This window comes from Hipposideros armiger, unplaced genomic scaffold, assembly GCF_001890085.2.
Source record: "Hipposideros armiger isolate ML-2016 unplaced genomic scaffold, ASM189008v1 scaffold_24, whole genome shotgun sequence".
NCBI classification, from domain to species: domain Eukaryota; kingdom Metazoa; phylum Chordata; class Mammalia; order Chiroptera; family Hipposideridae; genus Hipposideros; species Hipposideros armiger.
The window spans coordinates 2729909-2748997 of NW_017731374.1; the positions used below are offsets into that span (position 1 = coordinate 2729909).

General features: G+C 39.2%; 1 protein-coding gene across 3 annotated transcripts in view; it reads right to left on the reverse strand.

Annotated features, from left to right (window-relative positions):
* Window positions 1-1475: 1475 nt before the first annotated feature.
* Window positions 1476-19089, reverse strand: part of TMEM245 (transmembrane protein 245) — a 91232-nt gene continuing 73618 nt past the window's right edge. For 2 of the 3 annotated variants that reach the window (XM_019635907.1, XM_019635906.1), the window contains 4 exons: window positions 17035-17135; window positions 15493-15667; window positions 12562-12756; window positions 1476-1560 (listed from right to left, as the gene is read on the reverse strand). In XM_019635907.1, coding sequence (XP_019491452.1) covers window positions 1491-1560; window positions 12562-12756; window positions 15493-15667; window positions 17035-17135 — 541 coding nt within the window. In that variant the 3' untranslated portion in view covers window positions 1476-1490. Of the gene's footprint in view, window positions 1561-1967; window positions 2547-12561; window positions 12757-15492; window positions 15668-17034; window positions 17136-19089 lie in introns of those variants that run through there. The other variant, XM_019635908.1, reaches the window with a different exon arrangement.

Sequence of the window (19089 nt, forward strand, 5' to 3'; positions counted from 1 at the left end):
GAGCCATCCTGCCACCTGTTGGCAGCTCAGCTCGGGCCAGGAATCGAACTGCTATTGCTCAGGGCTCAAACTCTTGAGCGAGCTCTTAACCAACTGAACCACTCGGCCAGCCCCAAAAATAATTTTTAAAGTCTTCAGCTTATACTATATTAATTTGCAGTCACATCATTATATTATGCTGGTCCTTCTTAGATTATCAGTCAAATAAAGCCCATCTTATTTTCATACCTATAACCAAGAATTTAAAAGATTACTTAACGTTTTCATTAGCAATAGACCTAAAAGAGAATATAAGAAGTGTTCCAAAACTTCATGGAATCACTCACAGTTATAGAAACTAAAGATGACAAAAAGTTTTCACTGGGGACAAATCTAAAAATTCATAAAGCAAAACAAATGTCTGAACTTCAGATGCAATTCCACACCCCAGCCACCTCCTTTACACCTCTGTCTTCTCAATGTGCAGTTCACTTAAATATTTAGGAGGGTTAGCCAGGCAGGGTAGAGGTAAATTAAGGACCAACGTTTTTGTACAATGTCAAGAGCATTTCAATATCAAGAGGGGCACAAGTGAAATGTTACAAAAAAGGGATTGCATTCAAGGTGCTGTTATCTCAAAGCTCTCCCAATGGGTGGTGCCCTATGCCTCTGGTACCTCCAAAGCATGCCTCTACCTAACACAGCTGCACTCCCAAAGGAACAGCTTTGAATAAACTTCCTGGGAAACTTCCTGGCTGTGGCTGCTATGGCTTTGAAAGGGTTTATGTGTGACATGGGTGAAACCACCATGTTGAATATATGCTGATAGGTCTAGGAACTGAAATGAATTGCTTCCTTAAATGTTTTTATGCTCGGAGAAAAATTCCCCCAAACTAAAATTTACATACACAGACATGTTTTATATGTATTAATATGTGGTGTGTGCATGCGTGTGTATCTCAAATCAGGGTTTCTCAATAGCAGCACTATTGACATTTTTGTGCATTATGGGATGTTGAGCCACATCCGTACCTCTGCCCACTAGAATTGTGACAATCAAAATGTCTCTACCCATTACTAAATGTCCCAAGGGGAGCAAAATTATACCCTCTCCCCAGAACCATTGCTCTAGATGTCTATTTATTTACATATCTATTTTCATACTCTCACCAAAATTTGTGTTTTTACATTTGCATATAAGCAAAGTTGGCTAAAAACCATCTCACACGACAGGAATTTCAGGTAGAACTTGATTCTAGGAAAACCTGGAAAATGTTTACAACCTATAACTAAAACCGGTCAGCACTATAAAGTATTTTCCATCACCCAACAGGTTTCTAAATTCATCCTTTGACGTTTTTTCACATTTCTAAGACACCTACAAGGTTTGAATCTCTAACTATTCAATGCCTCTAAATTATGAATGAAAAATTGTGCCTCAGGGTAGAGATGCATGAAATAAGATTAAGGCTGTGGTTGGCCTGGTGACTGCCTTCTGTTGACAAGTAAGCTTAGCTGTAACCTTGAAATTCATACCTACTATTCAATTCTGCCTCCAGGCCAAGAAAGCCTCCAGATGGACTTGGAAGAAAGAAAACAAAATTAAGTAAGCTGAGAAAACAGTTACTAAGAGTTTTTCATCTCAACATTATATCTTCTTTAGATGTAGAGGGTGATGATAGTGGGTGTGGGTGTGTGTGTGTGTGTGTGTGTGTGTGTGTGTGCAATCCTATACAAGTAAATTGATCTTAAACCAACCTCAAAATTATCTCCTGGAAAACAAACCCCAAAACACAGAGACGCAGAAATAATTTCTTTAAAAAAATTTTTTAATTGAATTTATTTAAACTAAAAACAACAACAAAACCTAAAAGACAGTTCACCTGTTTCTCCCATCCCTAGCAACCACCAATCTATTCTCTATAGCTAAGAACTTGGTTGATTCATTTTTTAGATTCCACATGTAAGAGATCATAAGGTCTTTGTCTGTCTTTCTCTGACTTCTTTCTGGCCTCACCAACAGGCATGAGGCTAACTATTATAATCAGCAGGGCTCCAAAAACTTGCCCCTCCCTAGATTAGAAAGAAACTCTACATGGACAGTATTTCTAACAACGGTAAATGTCTTATCTAAGCCACCTAAATACAGTCTTCTTTCCCAAACCACAGGATCATTATGCTCCTAAGAACCACGGTGGTAGAACAAGCAATGAGGAACAGGACGCCATGTGGCTGAGGGGACAGAGCACAGGTGCTAACACTGTATAGTTCCTTTACTAGCTATGGGATTTTGCCATGTGGTTTGTCACTTATAATCCTTTGCTCCTTGAAAACGTTGGGGATATGCTTCCCCTAAAGTTTCAATGAGATTTTTTAAATTTTCATTTATGTAAATGTTTAAATCTTTTCCGATGTAACAACTCAAGAGCTGTTGACTCTCCGCCTCCCAGAGGTGCAGAGTAAACTTTGAACATTTAAGAACGAAAGCATTTAAGAACTCACTTTAGTTGGCTTGGCATAGCAGAGTGTGTATTTCCTAACCCCTCACCAGCATGCAGGTACAAAACCTGTGACAGAGCAGATGTCATCACTGTTACACACATCCATTCCCTTCCAACAAATCTGGAATACAGTTCTAAGGCTGGGGCTTACGATGTTCCATCTGTTTTTATCAACCTCGAGATTACATTCCAAAAATCTTTTTATCAGATCTTCTCTTGGTTTCACGAAACCTATGGATTCATCAAATTTTCACTGAGCCCTTCCTATGTTAGGAATGGTAAAACAGTGGTAAACAAGTTAGACATAGCTGCTACCTTCAGAAAGCTTACCAACTAGTGGGAAAGACAATTAATTCAGCACAGATTGATGTCATATGAGTGTTACAATAGAAGTGCAACATGCTATGGGGACACATCGCAGGGACATCTTACCTAGTCCAGAGTGTTCCAGCAATGCTTTTCAAAAGAAACGTACTTTAAGTATGGGCCGTGATACTGGATTTGGCTAGAAAGGAGGTGGTGTTCTTTACCGAGGGAAAAACGTGTACAAAGACGACAAGGCCTTCAGGGAAGTAAAACGAGTTCAATGAGGCTAAAGAATAAAACCCAAGGCAGGGAGCAGAGAGAGATGCGTCCGCAGAAGTAGACAGAAAGAAGGCGTGGGAAGTCTGATGGGCCAACTTCAAGTTTCAACTTTATCTCGAAGGCCATGGGAAGCCACTGTGGGAACTTGAATTAAGTGCTGAGGGACCTAACATTTATGCTTCAGGAAAACCAGAGGCTGTGTGAGGGTGTGGAAAATTACTTTCCTCACACCTTCTAAGTTCTTCCAACTGGGCTAATAATCAAATTAACATGAGACAGATTAACAGAATAGGTCCAAAATTTATTACAGATGTACACGCGGAGGTGCCATAGGACTATGAGGCCCTACGGGGCATTGGCAGGTGAGGTTTCCATGCCATTTTGGACAAAGGAGAAGGACGGAAGCAGGGGTCTGGGATTTCAAAGGAAACGTGGGCAATTCACAGATAGCTGAGAAAGAGCAAACGGTGGTAAACACATTCTTGCTGGGCCACACAGAAACAATGGGACACAGAGGGAAGTTCAACAAACAGGCTTGGCTAGATTTCTCCATCTGCCACATTTCGTTTATATTATGATGCGTAGGTGATTGTTCCTTTCCCTTAAACAGGCTTTTCTATCTGAATTCCTTTAGGAGGAATTCAAGAGGAGAGGGTCAAAGGTTTTTCTGAGTCTTTTGTTTCTTACTAACCAGCTTAAAATCAATATCCCAAAAGGTGTATTTGGGATGGCAAAACTTGGGTCCCTCTCAGCTGCATTATGGGGAACAGAGTGGGGGGAAGCAAAATTGAGGGCAGGGACCAGGGAAGAGGCTATTGAGGTAATCCCAGCCCTGGGTCACACTGCTGAGAACACACAGGAATGACCGGATTCAGGAAATGTGTGAAGCCGCAGAGTCAAAGGAGAGGCACCAGGCAACACAGGGTGAGTCCAATCCAGCTCCCTTCCCAGTCCTAGTTTTCTCCCCCCTCCCCCACCCACCCTCATGATTTCAAACGAGGACGATGGGAAGTCCATTCCAACTGACATTCTTCAAGTTAACACGGTGCTGTTTTGGGAGGACATCTTTGTACCTCATTTTGTAAAGACAAAGAAAATTAACTTCTTGCTCTATAAAGTAGGAAGTGTTAAGCCTTACTTTAATTATCAAATGATTTCTTTTATAAAAGGATACTTTTGATTAAACTTTGGGTATTAAATTATGAAAGATAGTCACAGCCAGATGAAGAAATTGCTTCTAAAAACAGCAATGAGCTACTAAGAACTCTTCGCTAAAGAAAGAAAGCTGAGTTCCTACAGGACCACACTGGCGTTGTCACCTTCTGTAGTGTCCAGGTGTGACAGAGGGCAAAGGCAAATTAATGCAGAGAACAACATTCCTGGAGGAGTTCCTGGAATCTTCTCCTCCTTCCTCCTTAGGTTTTTCTGAGCTTTAATATCCAGAGATTGCTGCTCAGTTTTTGGTAGGAGTGAAATAAGTACATCAAATCAAGTCTGATGATCCTGTCCAAGTATTAAGAAAGGACTCCAAGCGACATGACTGCAGGAGTGTTTTTCATCTTCCTCATGCTTGTCAAACAGCCCCACTGTTAACACAGCCCAGAGAAAGGGATAGGATCTGGTTTAGCCCGGAACCGCTGGGAGCCCAATGTTGTGCTGTGCCCATGGCAGACACCACCATCAAATATTGCATTCACCACTATCCACAGTGAGAAGCAAAGCGAGGGGGTCCTCCCTCCTTCATCTTTCCTTAGGTGGATAGCTGATGGTAGTACACGGAAAGACCGTATTTCCCCATGTATAAGACGCACCCAATGTATAAGACGCACCCATGTATAAGACGCACTTTAATATTGGGGACTGAAATTTGAAAAAAAAATGTATTACACAGTTATTGAACTCAAGTTTTATTCATCATAAAATTCATACAACTCATCACCGTCAAAACTCCCAACCATTAGCTTGTCCTCATCTGTGTCTGACAACAAATCAACTGTTTTCATATACTGCCTCGTCCTCAGTTCCATCTATGGCATTTGAAATCTACAACCACTGTATAAGACGCACCCAGTTTTTAGACCCCCAAATTTTTCGGAAAAAGGTGCGTCTTATACATGGGGAAATACGGTCGTCTTGCAAATGGGTCTTTTCAGCCACCAGTTCCTGTATCTGCAATTAGAAGGTATGTCTGCCTAATGAAATGCAACAGTCCACACTCTATTATCACATTTTAACAACATCAGAGTTCCAAAGCTAAGCCAAACTCTTCCATAGCACTATAGAGACTATTTCCTCACAGACCTTTCATTGCTTCAACTAGGAATTATGCACATTCCAAGCACAAAACTCGGCTGACAGGTGTTCTGGATACATCAGTAACTAAAATGGACAGGGCCCCTGCAGTAACAGCCACCAGTCAGGTGGGGAATGAAAAGACAAATACGCAACCAAGTGTATAAATGAAAATTGTCCATAGAGGAAAGCTACAAGGTGTAAGAGCATTAAAGAGCAGGAAGGATGTAACCTAATCTTGGGGGTAGGGAAGGCTTCTCTGGTGAACTGACATTTGAGTTGAGATCGAAAGAATGATTAGGAATTAACTAAGCAAAGAAAGTTACAGGGAGAGCAAGAGTCTGTCCAGACAGAGAAAGCAGCACATAGGAAGGCCCAGAGTTTGAGTGGATCCTAGGGTATCTGAGGCCCTGATAGGAAGCCGGTTTGGCTGCAGCTCAGAATGCAAGGGGAAAATGTTTCAGGATTTGTGAGACAGGCACAGGTCAGGCCATGCAGGGCCCTGTTAACCATGTTGAGGATTCTGATCTTCCTCCTAAAACCAATGGGAGACCATTTTTGGTAAGAGTGTTATAATCAACTATGCCTCCATTTTGAAAAGAACACATCAGCTGCTGAATGGAGAATGGACTGGAGAACAGCAAGAGCGGAGGCTGAGAAACGAGTTAGGAGACTAAGATGGCCGCAGCAGTCCAGGTGAGATATCCAGTAACAGGGCCAAGCTGAGACCAGAGGGGTGGCACTGGAGATAAAGAGGCAAGGACAGATTTGAGTCCTGACTGAAAGGACTTGGGGTGGCCAGTTAGCTCAGTTGGTGAGAGCATGGTACTGATAACACCAAGGTTGCCAGTTTGATCCCCGCATGGGCCACTGTGAGCTGTGCCCTCCTTAAAAGAGTCAACTATGCCATTACAGCATGAAAGCAATGTGTAACCAATAAAAAAATTTAAAAACAAAACAAAACTGACAGGACTTGGTAGAGATGGTGAATGAGGAGATGGGAAATAATAAGGATAACTACACAATGGCATACGTAAGTGGAGGGTACCATTTATTATGAAGGAAAAGAAAAATCTTTAGCTGAAACACACCAGCTCACCTGCTTTTTAAGTGTGACTATAAGCAAGTTACCCTCTCTAAGACTTGATTTCTCCACCTATAAAACATGGAAAACAACCATTCCTAACCTCATGAAAACACTGGACAGGTTAAGTAAAATAAGACAATGCATATAAAGTTTCATCACAGTACTGGCACACAGTAATTACTCCCAATAAATGTCACCAAAGGTTGTGTTTGTTACTATTCAAGATGTCACTCAGACTTCCTATTAAAGAGTGATGTATTAAATACGTATTTCCTTCAGAGCCTCTCAAAAGCCCATTAGATTGCCAGTAAAAGTATTGTTTAAAAGGCACAAATCTACCTGAAAAAAAGGAAAACAAAAGAGAAGAGGTAAGAGTAACAAACTTTCAGAAGGTGGAAAGCAGACGGACAACATGCCATGTGCTGTGTCCCAGCACACCTTAAATGTGGGATCCTAAGCCAGCAGTGGGAAAAGCCAAGAAACAACCTGATTTGTTCAGCAAAATCCCCCATGAGGCTCAGGAATCGGTGACATCAAGTAATTCTGGAACTGAGGTTGAAGGTGGGGGCTAAACAGAGAAGGACAACTTTAAAGTCTGCTGAAAAAGCAGTAAGACCCCACCGCTCCAATATCCTCACCCACCTCCACTCCGCAAAGCAATTGCCCCTATCGTTTGCAGAAAATGAAGAGATTTCCCCCCCCGGCTCTGGAGAAGGTAAAACAAAAAATCTCTGGACTAGGGAACAACAAGCAGAGATGGGGGTGGGGGTACATACTGACAGCAGGTGGTTAAATGAATATTTGCATCTTGAACACTGTCCAGTCTCTTGGCTTCCAGAGTGTTGTCAGCCAGGCCATCAACCTCTATGCAGAAGATGAGAAGGTCTTTCTCTGAGGAATTTATTAGGCCAAAAGGCAAGCCAAAAAGCACTGATATCGAGGGCTGCACAAGACAACCCTGCTAGATTATGGTAACACACATAATAAGCCACCCACAGCTCCTGAGTAAGTGTCTCACTCTTAGTGTGAGTCAAAAGCCTATCTGATCTCTGATATTATGATTATGTTGTGTTAATTTGGTAAAGGTGAGGGTTTTACAGATATAATTAAGGTTCCTAATCAGTTGACTCTGATCAAAAGAAGAGTATGCTGGGTTGGCCCAGGCTTAATCAGGTGAGCCCTTTAAAAAAGGGTTTAAGCAGAGACAGAAATCAGAAAAAGACTGGCCTCGAGGAAGCAAACATCCATGTATGAAGTATTAATTAAAAAATTGGTGAATGTTTAAATTTTAAAAAATTTATTACAGTAAACGACATATTGCCATTAATCCCCCTCAAAATACCTTCCCTCACTTTGAACACACTAATCCTCATTCTTCCACTTTCTGAAGCAGTTCTGGAAGTCCTCTTTTGTGAATGTCTTTAGTTGTGCTGTCATGGCTGCCTCAATGTCCTGAATCATTTTGGCTTTGGGGAAGAGCCAGAAGTCACACGGTTCCAGATCTAGTGAATAATGTCGATGAGGACACACCATAATGTTTTTATTTGACGAAAATTGCCATATACCAGAAGCGATGTGTGACAATGGAGCCTTTCAGTTGTGATCAGAAAATATGGTGAATGCTGCTGCCCAGGGCCATCCAATGGAAAGGCAGGGATCTTCAATACAGAAAGCAGAGTGTTGAACCTTAGTAACAGTGTGTTACAGTTTCAACTTGTTCAGTGCAGTCCATTGAGTGTGAGGTACAGTTGAGAGAAGACATGTTTTAAAGTGTGCCGTAAATCATCCTCCATCAAGACAACACTCCATGTCACATATTGCTTCTGGTATATGGCAATTTCTGTCAAATAAAAACATTATGGTGTGTCCTCAACCACCTTATTCACTAGATCTGGCACTGTGCGACTTCTGACTCTTCCCGAAAGTCAAAATGACCATGATAGGTAAACGTTTTGAATCGACTCAGGACATTGAGGCAGCCATGACAGTGCAACTAAAGACATTTACGAAAGAGGACTTTCAGAACTGCGTCAGAAAGTGGCAAGAATGATGAGATAAGTGTGTTCGAAGCAACAGGGAGTATTTTGAGGGGGATTAATGGCAATGTGTGTTTGACTGTAATAAATTTTTTTTTTTAATTTTAACATTCACCATATTGTTTAATCACACTTCATATGAATGGCCTATGGAGAGGGGTAACCTCCAGGAGCTACAAGCCTCAGTTCTGTAACTGAAAGGAAATGAATTCTGCCCGAAGAAAGCAAGCTTGGAAGAGGACCCCAATCTATAGATGAAACCCCCGCCCCAGATGACACCTTGACTGTAGTCTTGTCAGATACTAACCTGTTGTGCCTGGACTCCTGACCCATGGAGACTTTAATATAGTGAAGGTATACTGTTTTAAGCCACTAAGTTAGTGGTACTCTGTTATGCATCACAGAAAATTAATATAGACCTGTATACTAAAAAAGGTAAATTTTATTTATGTAAATAATACCTCAATAAACAAGACTGAAAAAAATGATAGCAGAAATGGAAAGCTCTATGGAGATATTAGAAGATAAAGTAGGAGAAATCACCCAGAAAACAAGACCAAAATACAGAAAGAGAAAAACAGCAGAGAAAAGAAAGTGACATGACCTGTGTATGAGGGTAAACACTAAAATAAGGAAAGTTTCTTAAAGGGAGAGAACAAAATCATCAATGAAATAATTCAAGAAAAATTTCAGAACTGCGTAACATAAGTTTCCAGTTTTAAAGGTCACAAGGCACTTGATGAAAGTGCCAATCAGAGCAACAACAAATAAAACAACAAAAAAAGAACATCCTATAGGTTTTCAAGCAGTTAAATTACAAAGAATCAGGAATCAGAATGGCTTCCAACCTTTAACAACAACTGTGGAAGCCAAAAGACAATGAAGAAGTAAAATTCTAAAGGGGAAAATGAATTTTAAACAGAATTCATTCTCAGGCAAGCTATCGATTAAGTATGACTGTAGGGACAGCTTCTTTCACACATGCATCGTCCCCCCAAATTGACCTCCCATGCACTCTATGCCAAGTCTACAAGAGGATGTGCTCCACCAAAACAAGGGAATAAACCAAGAAAGCAAACGTTACGGGGAAGCGTAAGGGAAGTAAGGGTTCCAACACAGGAATGTTGAGGGAATCTCCAGGGTGACAGCTGTACAGCAGGCAAAAGGACAGCACCCCCTGGAGCAGATCAGAACTCCAGGACTTCTTCGGGAAGATGAAACTTGTATTGGGTTATCGGGAAAGTCATGACGTATTTTTCTATGTTTTTCAATGCAAAAATGCGTCATGACTTTCCCGACGACCCAATAGCACACCAGACGCAGCTGAGCATGCTGAGTGAGAGGAGAGGTAAGCACCTGGTGCAAAGCTTGGGGCTGGACTAATTAGAAGTATGCAGAAAACAAAGCAAATAGAAAACGGTATCTTTATAACTCAAAGGAACGCAAAAAGTTATATAGGTGAGGAAATATAGTAGAATATACAAGAAGGCTGAAATATGAACGTGATGTCCAGGGTCAAAATAATGTAAACACTGAATACTGATCTAACCAATAGCGCAGCGTAATAATATTGGGAGGTGAGTAGTAAAAGATAATTTCTCACCTTCTAAGTGGGAAGTAAACTGATAATGCAAATATGTGAAAAAAATATCAAGAAATAGCAGGTTATTTCAAGCTACAGAGGTGAATGTCAAATATAGAGTTGAAAAGTGGTTCCTCTTAGCCAGAAAGGGGAGGGGCAGAGAGAAGGAGGAGGACTGCTAGTTTTCGCCACAAGCTTTGCAGAAATTTTTGACTCTCTAAGCTACATTCATACACAACTTTGAAGGGAAAAAGGTGATGGCTATACTGGCCCTCACATTATTTTGTTCATCCCCCCATACCACCTAATTAATATTCTACCTTCAGAAGGGGACAAAAGAAATCATTTGCCTCTAGAAGAATTCATATTAGCTACTTTTGTTTCATCTTTTGTTTCATCAAACTAACTCTTGCTTTACCAAGAATCATTAAAAGTTTGTTTTAAAGTAATAGCAAATTCACTATACTCTGCACCTAAAACTAATATAATTAATATAATACTATATGCCAACTATACTTAAATAATGCAACAGAAAAATACTGACAAACCAATTTCCTTTGTGCTTCTTGTATGGGGAGCCCAGGGAGTGGGGCAGGTCTCCAGTTAGCCAGTGCTCTCTGCCGCTGTCAAGTAACTGTCCACTGGCCTTGCAGGCACCCAAATACCTGCTCTGGAGAGGCAACGGCAGGACAGGGTATCAAAGTGTCACCACCTCCAAAACAGTGGAGCCTTTGTTAAAACCACCTAAGTACCTCTCCTTTTATTCTTTTTGAGGAAACTGATATTTCCTTGCCCTTAAGTAAGTGCCTTGCATTAGCTGAAATGGCCCTCTAGCCAACCAATTCTAACTCGGAAACTTTATTCTACTTGCTCTGAGTTAAAGGACCATGTCTTCCTTCATGAAATATAACACAATACAAAATCAGCAGACCCGTATTTTAAAAGAATTTAATAAAATACAAGTTTCATTAAACACGTTTTTAGAATCAACTTGTTAATGACTTCTCAATTACACTAGAATACCCAACATAAATAAACAAACAAACTGTTTTCAAATTGAGAATAAGGACAATGCAGTATAGTCCCTGAAAAGTTAAAAAATTCTTTATTCTGAGACTTTACTTTTTCATTAAAATTCTTTCTTACTTTTCTGTTAAAATATAATTTCTGGTACAGCGATATAGAAAAACTGTTTTTGTGAATATCCAGTAAAGTCAAACCAGATTCATGTCCACCAAAAAAGAGGTACAAGAAAGTTCATGGCAGGTTGATTCATAACAGTCATAAACCGGAAACTACCCAAATGTCCATCAATACCACCATGAATAAATAAATTGTGCTATATTCGTACTCTGGAATACTAGATAGCAATGAAAAAAGAACGAACTGCTATATGCAACAACACGGGTGAATTGCACAGATATGATGCTCAGCCAGAGGCCTGACTCAAGAGTGTATAGTATATAATTCCTTTTATATGAAGTTCAGAAAAAAGCAAAACTAATCTAAGGTGACAGTGGTCAGAATATTAGCAGAGAAGGAGTCTGAATGAGGGGGGTGTGGGGAAGGCTTCTAGAGGAATAAAAATATTCTACATCTTGATATAAGTAGTGTTTACATGGAAGAAGTATATGAAAAAATCATCAAGCTGTGTATTTAAGGCGTGCATTTCATCATATGTAAAATATACCTGAATAAAAAGTTTTTTAAAAGTATGAGACAATCAGAAAAATGTTTCAAATTATAACTTATATTACATTATAATTTTATTTTATGAAACGGTGGTTATAGTAGATGACAGCAATTATGATTTCAATGTCTGTACTTGCAAAATAACAAGTTGCAACTCCATATTGGTATACTCATAATTTTCCCCTAACTTTTGATTTTGAAAAAGTATAAACCTACAGAAAGACTGAAAGACTAGTACAATTAACAACCATCTGTCCAACTAGAGTCACCAATTGTGAACATTTGGCTAGTCGCTTTCTCCCTCTCTCAGTTTGACATCTCACGCCTAAAGGATATTCTGCCATAAAACCAAAGTATCATTATCACACCTAAGAAATTAAACATTGATATAATATTATTTAATATACGGTCCATTATTGATTTCTCCAATTGTTCCCGAAAGTTCTTTACAGACTCTTCCTATCCCCACCCGAGGATTCTGCCGCAGGTTCATACATTGAATTTGGTTGTCCTATTTCTTGGGTCTCCTTTAATCAACTATACCAAGTTCCAAAATGGTCTTTTAACTATTTATTTTTGGTCTTCCATGGCATTAACAATTCTGACCCAATTTAGTCTGTAAATGTTCATGGTATATGAAACCCAAGTCTGCAAACAATGATTTCTATTTACTTTGTGTTGTCTATAATTTTTAGCAGAGCAGGGGTTCTGAAAAGACCTGTATGCCGACAGACTATGCAGATCAAAAATACAGAGGCAGGATAGGTCGATTTACAGACGGTTTATGCTCATTCGGCTTTAACTCACCGCTGAGTCTGAGCAGGCCATGGGGTCTGGTTTGGCGTGGGCCCTGAGTTCGTGGGACTCACGAGCATGGCACTGTAGATATTGGAAGCAACCACAAGTATGCAGAGAAGGATGGGCCCGATGATTGCTCCTTCCAGACCGAGGTAGTACGCTCCGCCAGCCACTGCCAAGCCTGTCAAGTAAGGATGGCCGCCTCTGGAATGAAGAGCACATACATTAGCTCACGACTTTTAACGATCATTATCCTTGGAGAAAATCTGAAATACATTCTCTACGACACCAGGCTTTCGACTACATCATCAGCTTTCTTTAGATTATCTCAATGCGGATAACTGAACATTGCAATACTACTGAGATGCAAGAACTGCTGTTGCCTACATAACATGTCTGACATTTGCCTTTTTACAGGCCCAGCAATTGAAGGAGTGAAGTCAGTAATGTTAACAGGTACCTTGCATCCATTACATGGCTGCCTGACCTGGGTTAATGGGGGCTTAGGACTGCCTGGATTAGTCACCTGTTAGGTTCACTTCCATCAAGGACAATTAAGTGGGCACAATTTAACATGTAATTCAATTAATTATGCTTTTTTAAAGACGACAACAATACAATAGCATCCCTGTTACTCATAGGTTAGATGTCTGGCAACCTCCTAAAATATAGTTTTTAACACAGGTAATGATACAAAGCCTCCTGAGGAAAATACCTGTCACAAAAACCATTATTTTTATTTCACAGGGGAGTCATAATTGCCCTCCAGCTTATCCCAGCATCACTGACATAACCGGAATGAAATACGATGGGTTATAGCAGCACAGCACACTGATAGTGATAACAAGTGACCACTGACATAAGAGACATGGGGAAGTAAGTTCTGTTTGTTTCTAGTTTTTAAACACAGATGACTAGAAGTTAGTGAGGGGCAAATAACTACATACTCTGGAAGGATATTCTGTATTATATTACAGCTCAATAAGTAACATGTAAGGTGAGCCAGTCTTCAGGAAATCAATACATTATATTCATAATTTATTTGTCTTATTCCAAAAAAAAGGATTTGGGGCAGTATTTTATGTATACTACATAAGTAAGCTTTTCTCCTAAATAATACACTTAAGGAAACTTTCTAAATATAAAAAATGCTTAAGGTTTAAAAAAAAAGTGGGGGAGCTTTTAAATAATAGCTTAATTTATTAAATTAAATAATTTATGTAAAATCTTTCATTTCATGCTGGTTAAACCAATAAGGTTATTTTATTACTGAGATAAAAATCACATATAAATCTTAAATTCTAACTAGAAACCTTAATATAAAATTTATAGTCAAGTTTAAAGAAATGAATTCACTTACCTATAAATTATATAACCAATCTTACTATTTAAATTTCAACTCTTAAGCAATAGTTAACCACACTCAGATATTCTCCTTTTAGCTCTAATCTTCTCCCTCAAATTTTAGGCATAAAAGTTCCCATAAAGCTTGCTTATGGAGTTACTTGTTTCTTTTTGCTCTAGAACTTTGGGGCTTCAGAGTAGTTAGTTCTACATCATTTGTTTCCTAGTTTAACTTACTAAAGAGACAGCAAGGTGGGATATAGTTTATCTTTACATAATTTCAAATTAACTGAAGGGCACTTTTTCTGTAAATTTGGAACCCCGTCTACAGTTATTGTAATGATGGGTTTTGCTTAAAGAAAATTTAGTATGTTACCTATTATGATAGTTTCATTTCAGTAGGCCACATCCTGAATCTGAGTAGCTGATCAAACTTCAACATTTTTTTACATCCTAGATTCTAATTAGCAATGTGAATCTGAATACATAGCTAAATGAGAATTAGCTTGTTTACTTAATGCAATTTGAAAATAAATATCAAAATCTACAAAAATAGATATTTATTATATTATATGGCCAAAATTTGGCTTCTGCCTTAAATTTAACCTGTATTCATCAAAGAACTATAATATATATCTTAAAAGAGCTTACCTTGTCAGACATTAATTTGATGCGATTTTATTTCACATGGCAATCACCAGACATACAACCTAAAATTCTTTTTCTACAAAAGCAAAGAGTTCTGAAAATAATAACTAATTTTTTAATTTACTTAAAAAATTCTAGTAATATTTCTTTCCTAGGTTAAATGTCACTAAATCAGAAGATTATTCACAAGTTTGTTTTAACTCAGGGTCTCGTATTTTATAAATCATACCATATTTTGCTGGGTATAGTGCGCACTTTTTTGCCCAAATTTGTGAGGGAAAAATAAGGATGTGCGTTATACATGGTAGTACTAATTCTATATAAATGTTTTGAATTATTTTATTTATGCTTATGAGTTAAAAGTGCAACACAAGAAATCAATAATGATATCCATATGCAAAGTAATACCCTGGAATATGATAATCGGTTTTGTTAAACTTACAATACAGTTGCAACAACGAAGAGTTCTTGACATTCTATGATGCGTAAATATTGTAAAGTTGTTACCAGTACATGAAATTTCTCGTTCCTTGTTTCTGTTTGTGTTTTGTATTTATTTGTTACATAAAATGTCTTGTACCATACGTTAAAAAAATAAGCGCTAAAATTCCTTTACAATACAAAAAATAAGTACCTAAATGTAAACAAATAAAAATTTGAATTAGAAAATTAAAATGAAAGATTTTTTTCCCCTGAAAGTTTGGGCCTAAAACGTGGGTGCACATTATACACAGCAAAATACAGTACATAACACCAAAATACCTTGCAAACAATATTAATTATATTAAGCTATGATTATATCAGTGGGATCACAGAAGGTTGCTTCACTAAAAAATCCTACCACCTGTCCTTTCACCCATCCCCCAAAGAAAAACATCCTCAAAAATGGCCACAGAAATCCCTAGATATGATTCACCAGCAGCTTCTGAAGTTCTGTGGAATACTTACCCTGATATATCGGAATAGATGGCAGTATCTACAAAGTATGTGGGCAAGAGATGAAACACCAACAGTAAGATGGCTTTGCATCCTAAGCCTTGTGTAAGCCACAGGTCTAAAACTGCAGGTACTGCTGCCCAATACGTCCCCAGAAACGGCACTGCTCCAAGGATTGCTGCTAAAGCTAGTAACAGAGTAAAAGAAGAAAAGCAACTGAAAATCATCATCATCAAAACAGGAACAAAACAGCAGAACCTAAGCGCTAGCTCCTCCTACTTACAAATTCCTACCAAAACAAGTTCAACAAATACCAACTCAAATTTTCAGGGAATGCTATGCCCTTGTTTAATGAAGGTCCAATATCTTAAAACTTGTTATTAAAATTATTTTTAAAGTGTGTGTCTACTTTAGCAAAATTTTAGTGTCCTACAGTTGTTACCCTGAATCAGTGGTTAGTTAATACACAGTCTTATAATGGAACTAACTATAGAGCATTGGTCACAATTTGTACCGAGTACAAAGCCAGATAAGAAATCAGTTTCTATATCTCAGATGAGTATATATACTTTACCTTGCTTCTTTCTAATAAAAAGTGAAATGTAATTTAAAAAATAATAAAAAACAAAAAACCCGCTAGTTAAAGGAACTCCCTTCAAGCTTGTCCCCTTCCAGAACATTATGCTCAAGCACTCTGCAGACAGTTTGGTGCTCCTGGCTATGAGTCCAGCACATGGGAGTTTAGTTCTGGTCCTAACCCCTGACCAGGTATGTGACCCCGGGCAGCTCTGGTTTCTCATCTACACGACAAGGCCATCACCTACCCTGCCTGCCTCACAGAACTGTCAGAAAACACCCTCCAAGTGCTCTTGGGGTGCTCGTAGGTCAGAGGGTGGCTTCATGAACACAAAGTAGGACAGACCCTGCATGAAGTTGGGGATGGAAGGGAGGAAGCAGGCACAGACGACAGAGGGAGAGAACAGTGGTAGAGGTCAATGTGGAAGGCAGACAGGATTAGGAAGCTAAGCCGCCAGAGAAAGAAAGGAAGGGAAAGGTGAGGAGCAGAGAGAACACAGAAAATAAGTAAAAGATGGTCCTGAAAACATCCTGGTGCTTACGGAACACGGGTATTATCAGAATAGATCTCAAGAGGTGTGGAGACAGCTTAGGGGCCCCCCAGCATTAGTCTTGCACCCCCACCCCACAGTATCCTTCATGGGACAAAGCTATCTGACCAACTCATTGCTCCCTGCCAATCAGTTTGACTCAAACATTTATTGAGTGCCAATTATGTGCTGGGCGTTGTGCTGAGTGCTAGAACATTCATTCAACAAACACTTCTGCAGTGCTTTCTACGTGCTGGGTATCATTCTAGCTACTGGGGATATAGCAACAAAAAAAATATTACAAATCATATTTCTGCCCCAAATCTGGACTAGATTAGAACTCAAATTTCAGTATTTTAAACTTGACAAAGATGACATTTCCAATGCATGTAAAATAGTTTAACTTTGCTTAAGTAGAGGACAGTGGAAGTTATGACACAGTTGTTACCTGATGGTATGAAGACAATATTGATGCCAAATATAGTATGCGTCAGCCAGGTGTACAACCCATAGAAGCCAGCCATTTTGAGGGACGCATCAAACACCCCTCTAGGATGCCCAAAGAGAAAAGGAAAAGCAAATAAACATAGTATCGTATTATGATTCAGAAAAATCAGCATTTCTAGCTTTCTGGCTATTTCATTACAAATCTGTTAATAGCTTCAATTTTTCCAATGCCTGAGAATGTTGTTTTCATTTTGTTTCAAAGAAACATAAAGACTTTATTTTAAAACCCAGAAATAAGTTGACTAAACTGTTTTTTAAATTTCCCTCTGGTGAAAAGATAAATGAAATAAAATGCCTTACATTCCCCTCCTATTTGCTGAAATATTAAGTCAACTTTTCATTTCTAAAGCAGACCTTTCACCGGCAAAATAGAGGGAAAGAAAATGAAGTGTGAGTATCACGTTTCTGCAGATCAAGTTAAACACTAAGACATCCGGGCCCTAGCCAGCCCTCCCCTTTGGGAAGAGCAAGTGAGGGATAACATGACGTGTATTTATCGGTCTTTCTCCTGTTGTGAACAAAATTTTCCCATATTTCTTCAACTATGCAACCAAGCAAGCCTACAAAGTAACTTCTACAAATGCTATCAAAGAGTGCAGGTCACTGGGAAAGAATTGATGGGAAAAAAAATCAAAACAACTTATTAACTCCAGAGTAAAATCAGAAAGGAAAGTACACGAGGGGTAAAAACAGACGTGCATATTTAGTGATTAACAGGAGTGAAGCACATGAATATCTGCAATCTCGGTGCTTCATCTGTGCTTTTCAATTGGAAAATTATTAAGGTAATACTTTATAAGGAGGAGAAAAAAGCAACTGCTCACAAAGCACAAAGGCAGCAAACCTTAAGTTATCCCAAGGTATCACAAAATGACAAAAACCACGATTGTGCAGGGCACAGGAGAGGGACACTCATACTCACAAGAGCAGGAAAAGCTGTCTGTAATTTAAAAAGCATAGGCTGTGGCAGCAAAGGTGACAGTGTACACACAAAAGGAAACACCAAGCTTTTCCAAAGCATCCCAAGAGGTGTGCTGTTAGGAGCACCGCCAAGCCCTGCAGACCAGGGAGTCAGTTATTTAATAAGGTTGTGAGACATGGATTTGGTGCCAGAGTGGCTCCCCAATTGCGAAACCTTCTTTGTCATCCTGACCAGCAACTCTCACTCAAGCATGTCTTAAAGTAGCCATGTGACCCCTGACAATGAGGATAGAGCTTAAAGAGGTATCAGAAAGACTGAAAGGAAGGGAGGCAGCCCACAGGAAATATAAAAGATCTGAACAGTAACTGAATACAGGAGACAGAGGAAAAGGAAAATGGCAGAGGTTCAAGTTAAACCTGAGGGGAAAAGAATGGCAATGTCTCAAAGACACAGACAAGTGCAGAATGGGAAAGGCATGGAAGGAAAGGGAATACATTAGTTTGGGCAAAGGTTAGAAAAACGCATGATGAAAATGCCCTGAGGCAGCTGGAAATAAGAAACAGGGCTTAACAGAGAACCCGGGACAGGAGATTTGAGATCCACCAGGCTGGATTAATCACAGGAAAAGATACGATATCCCCAGCGGCGAGCCCAGCGAAAATGGGGCAACGGGCTGGTTCTCATGAGGGACCTAAGGACAAAGATACAGCAGCCAAAGAGATAATGAAATCATTTCTGTAGGAGGAAAAAAATCACTAGAGTGTAGTATTCCCAGGGACCGAGAGAGAAAGAAGCTTTTGAGAAGGAAGAAATAATAATAAGATCAAATATCACAGAGAGATTAATGAGAATGAAGTCTAAAAAAAAAGCAGAGAATGTGACTAGAAGTGGGGAAGTCAATGAGAAAACATACAGATATGGTGCTTTCATCAACCTTATATTATTATTATTATTTTTAAGATTTTTATTGGGGAATTTGGGGGATGGGAACAGTGCTGGGGGATTAGGGAAGGGGAACAGACAAGTTGCTGTCGTTTTGTTCTTCAATCTAGTTGTGGAGGACGTTGCTTCACT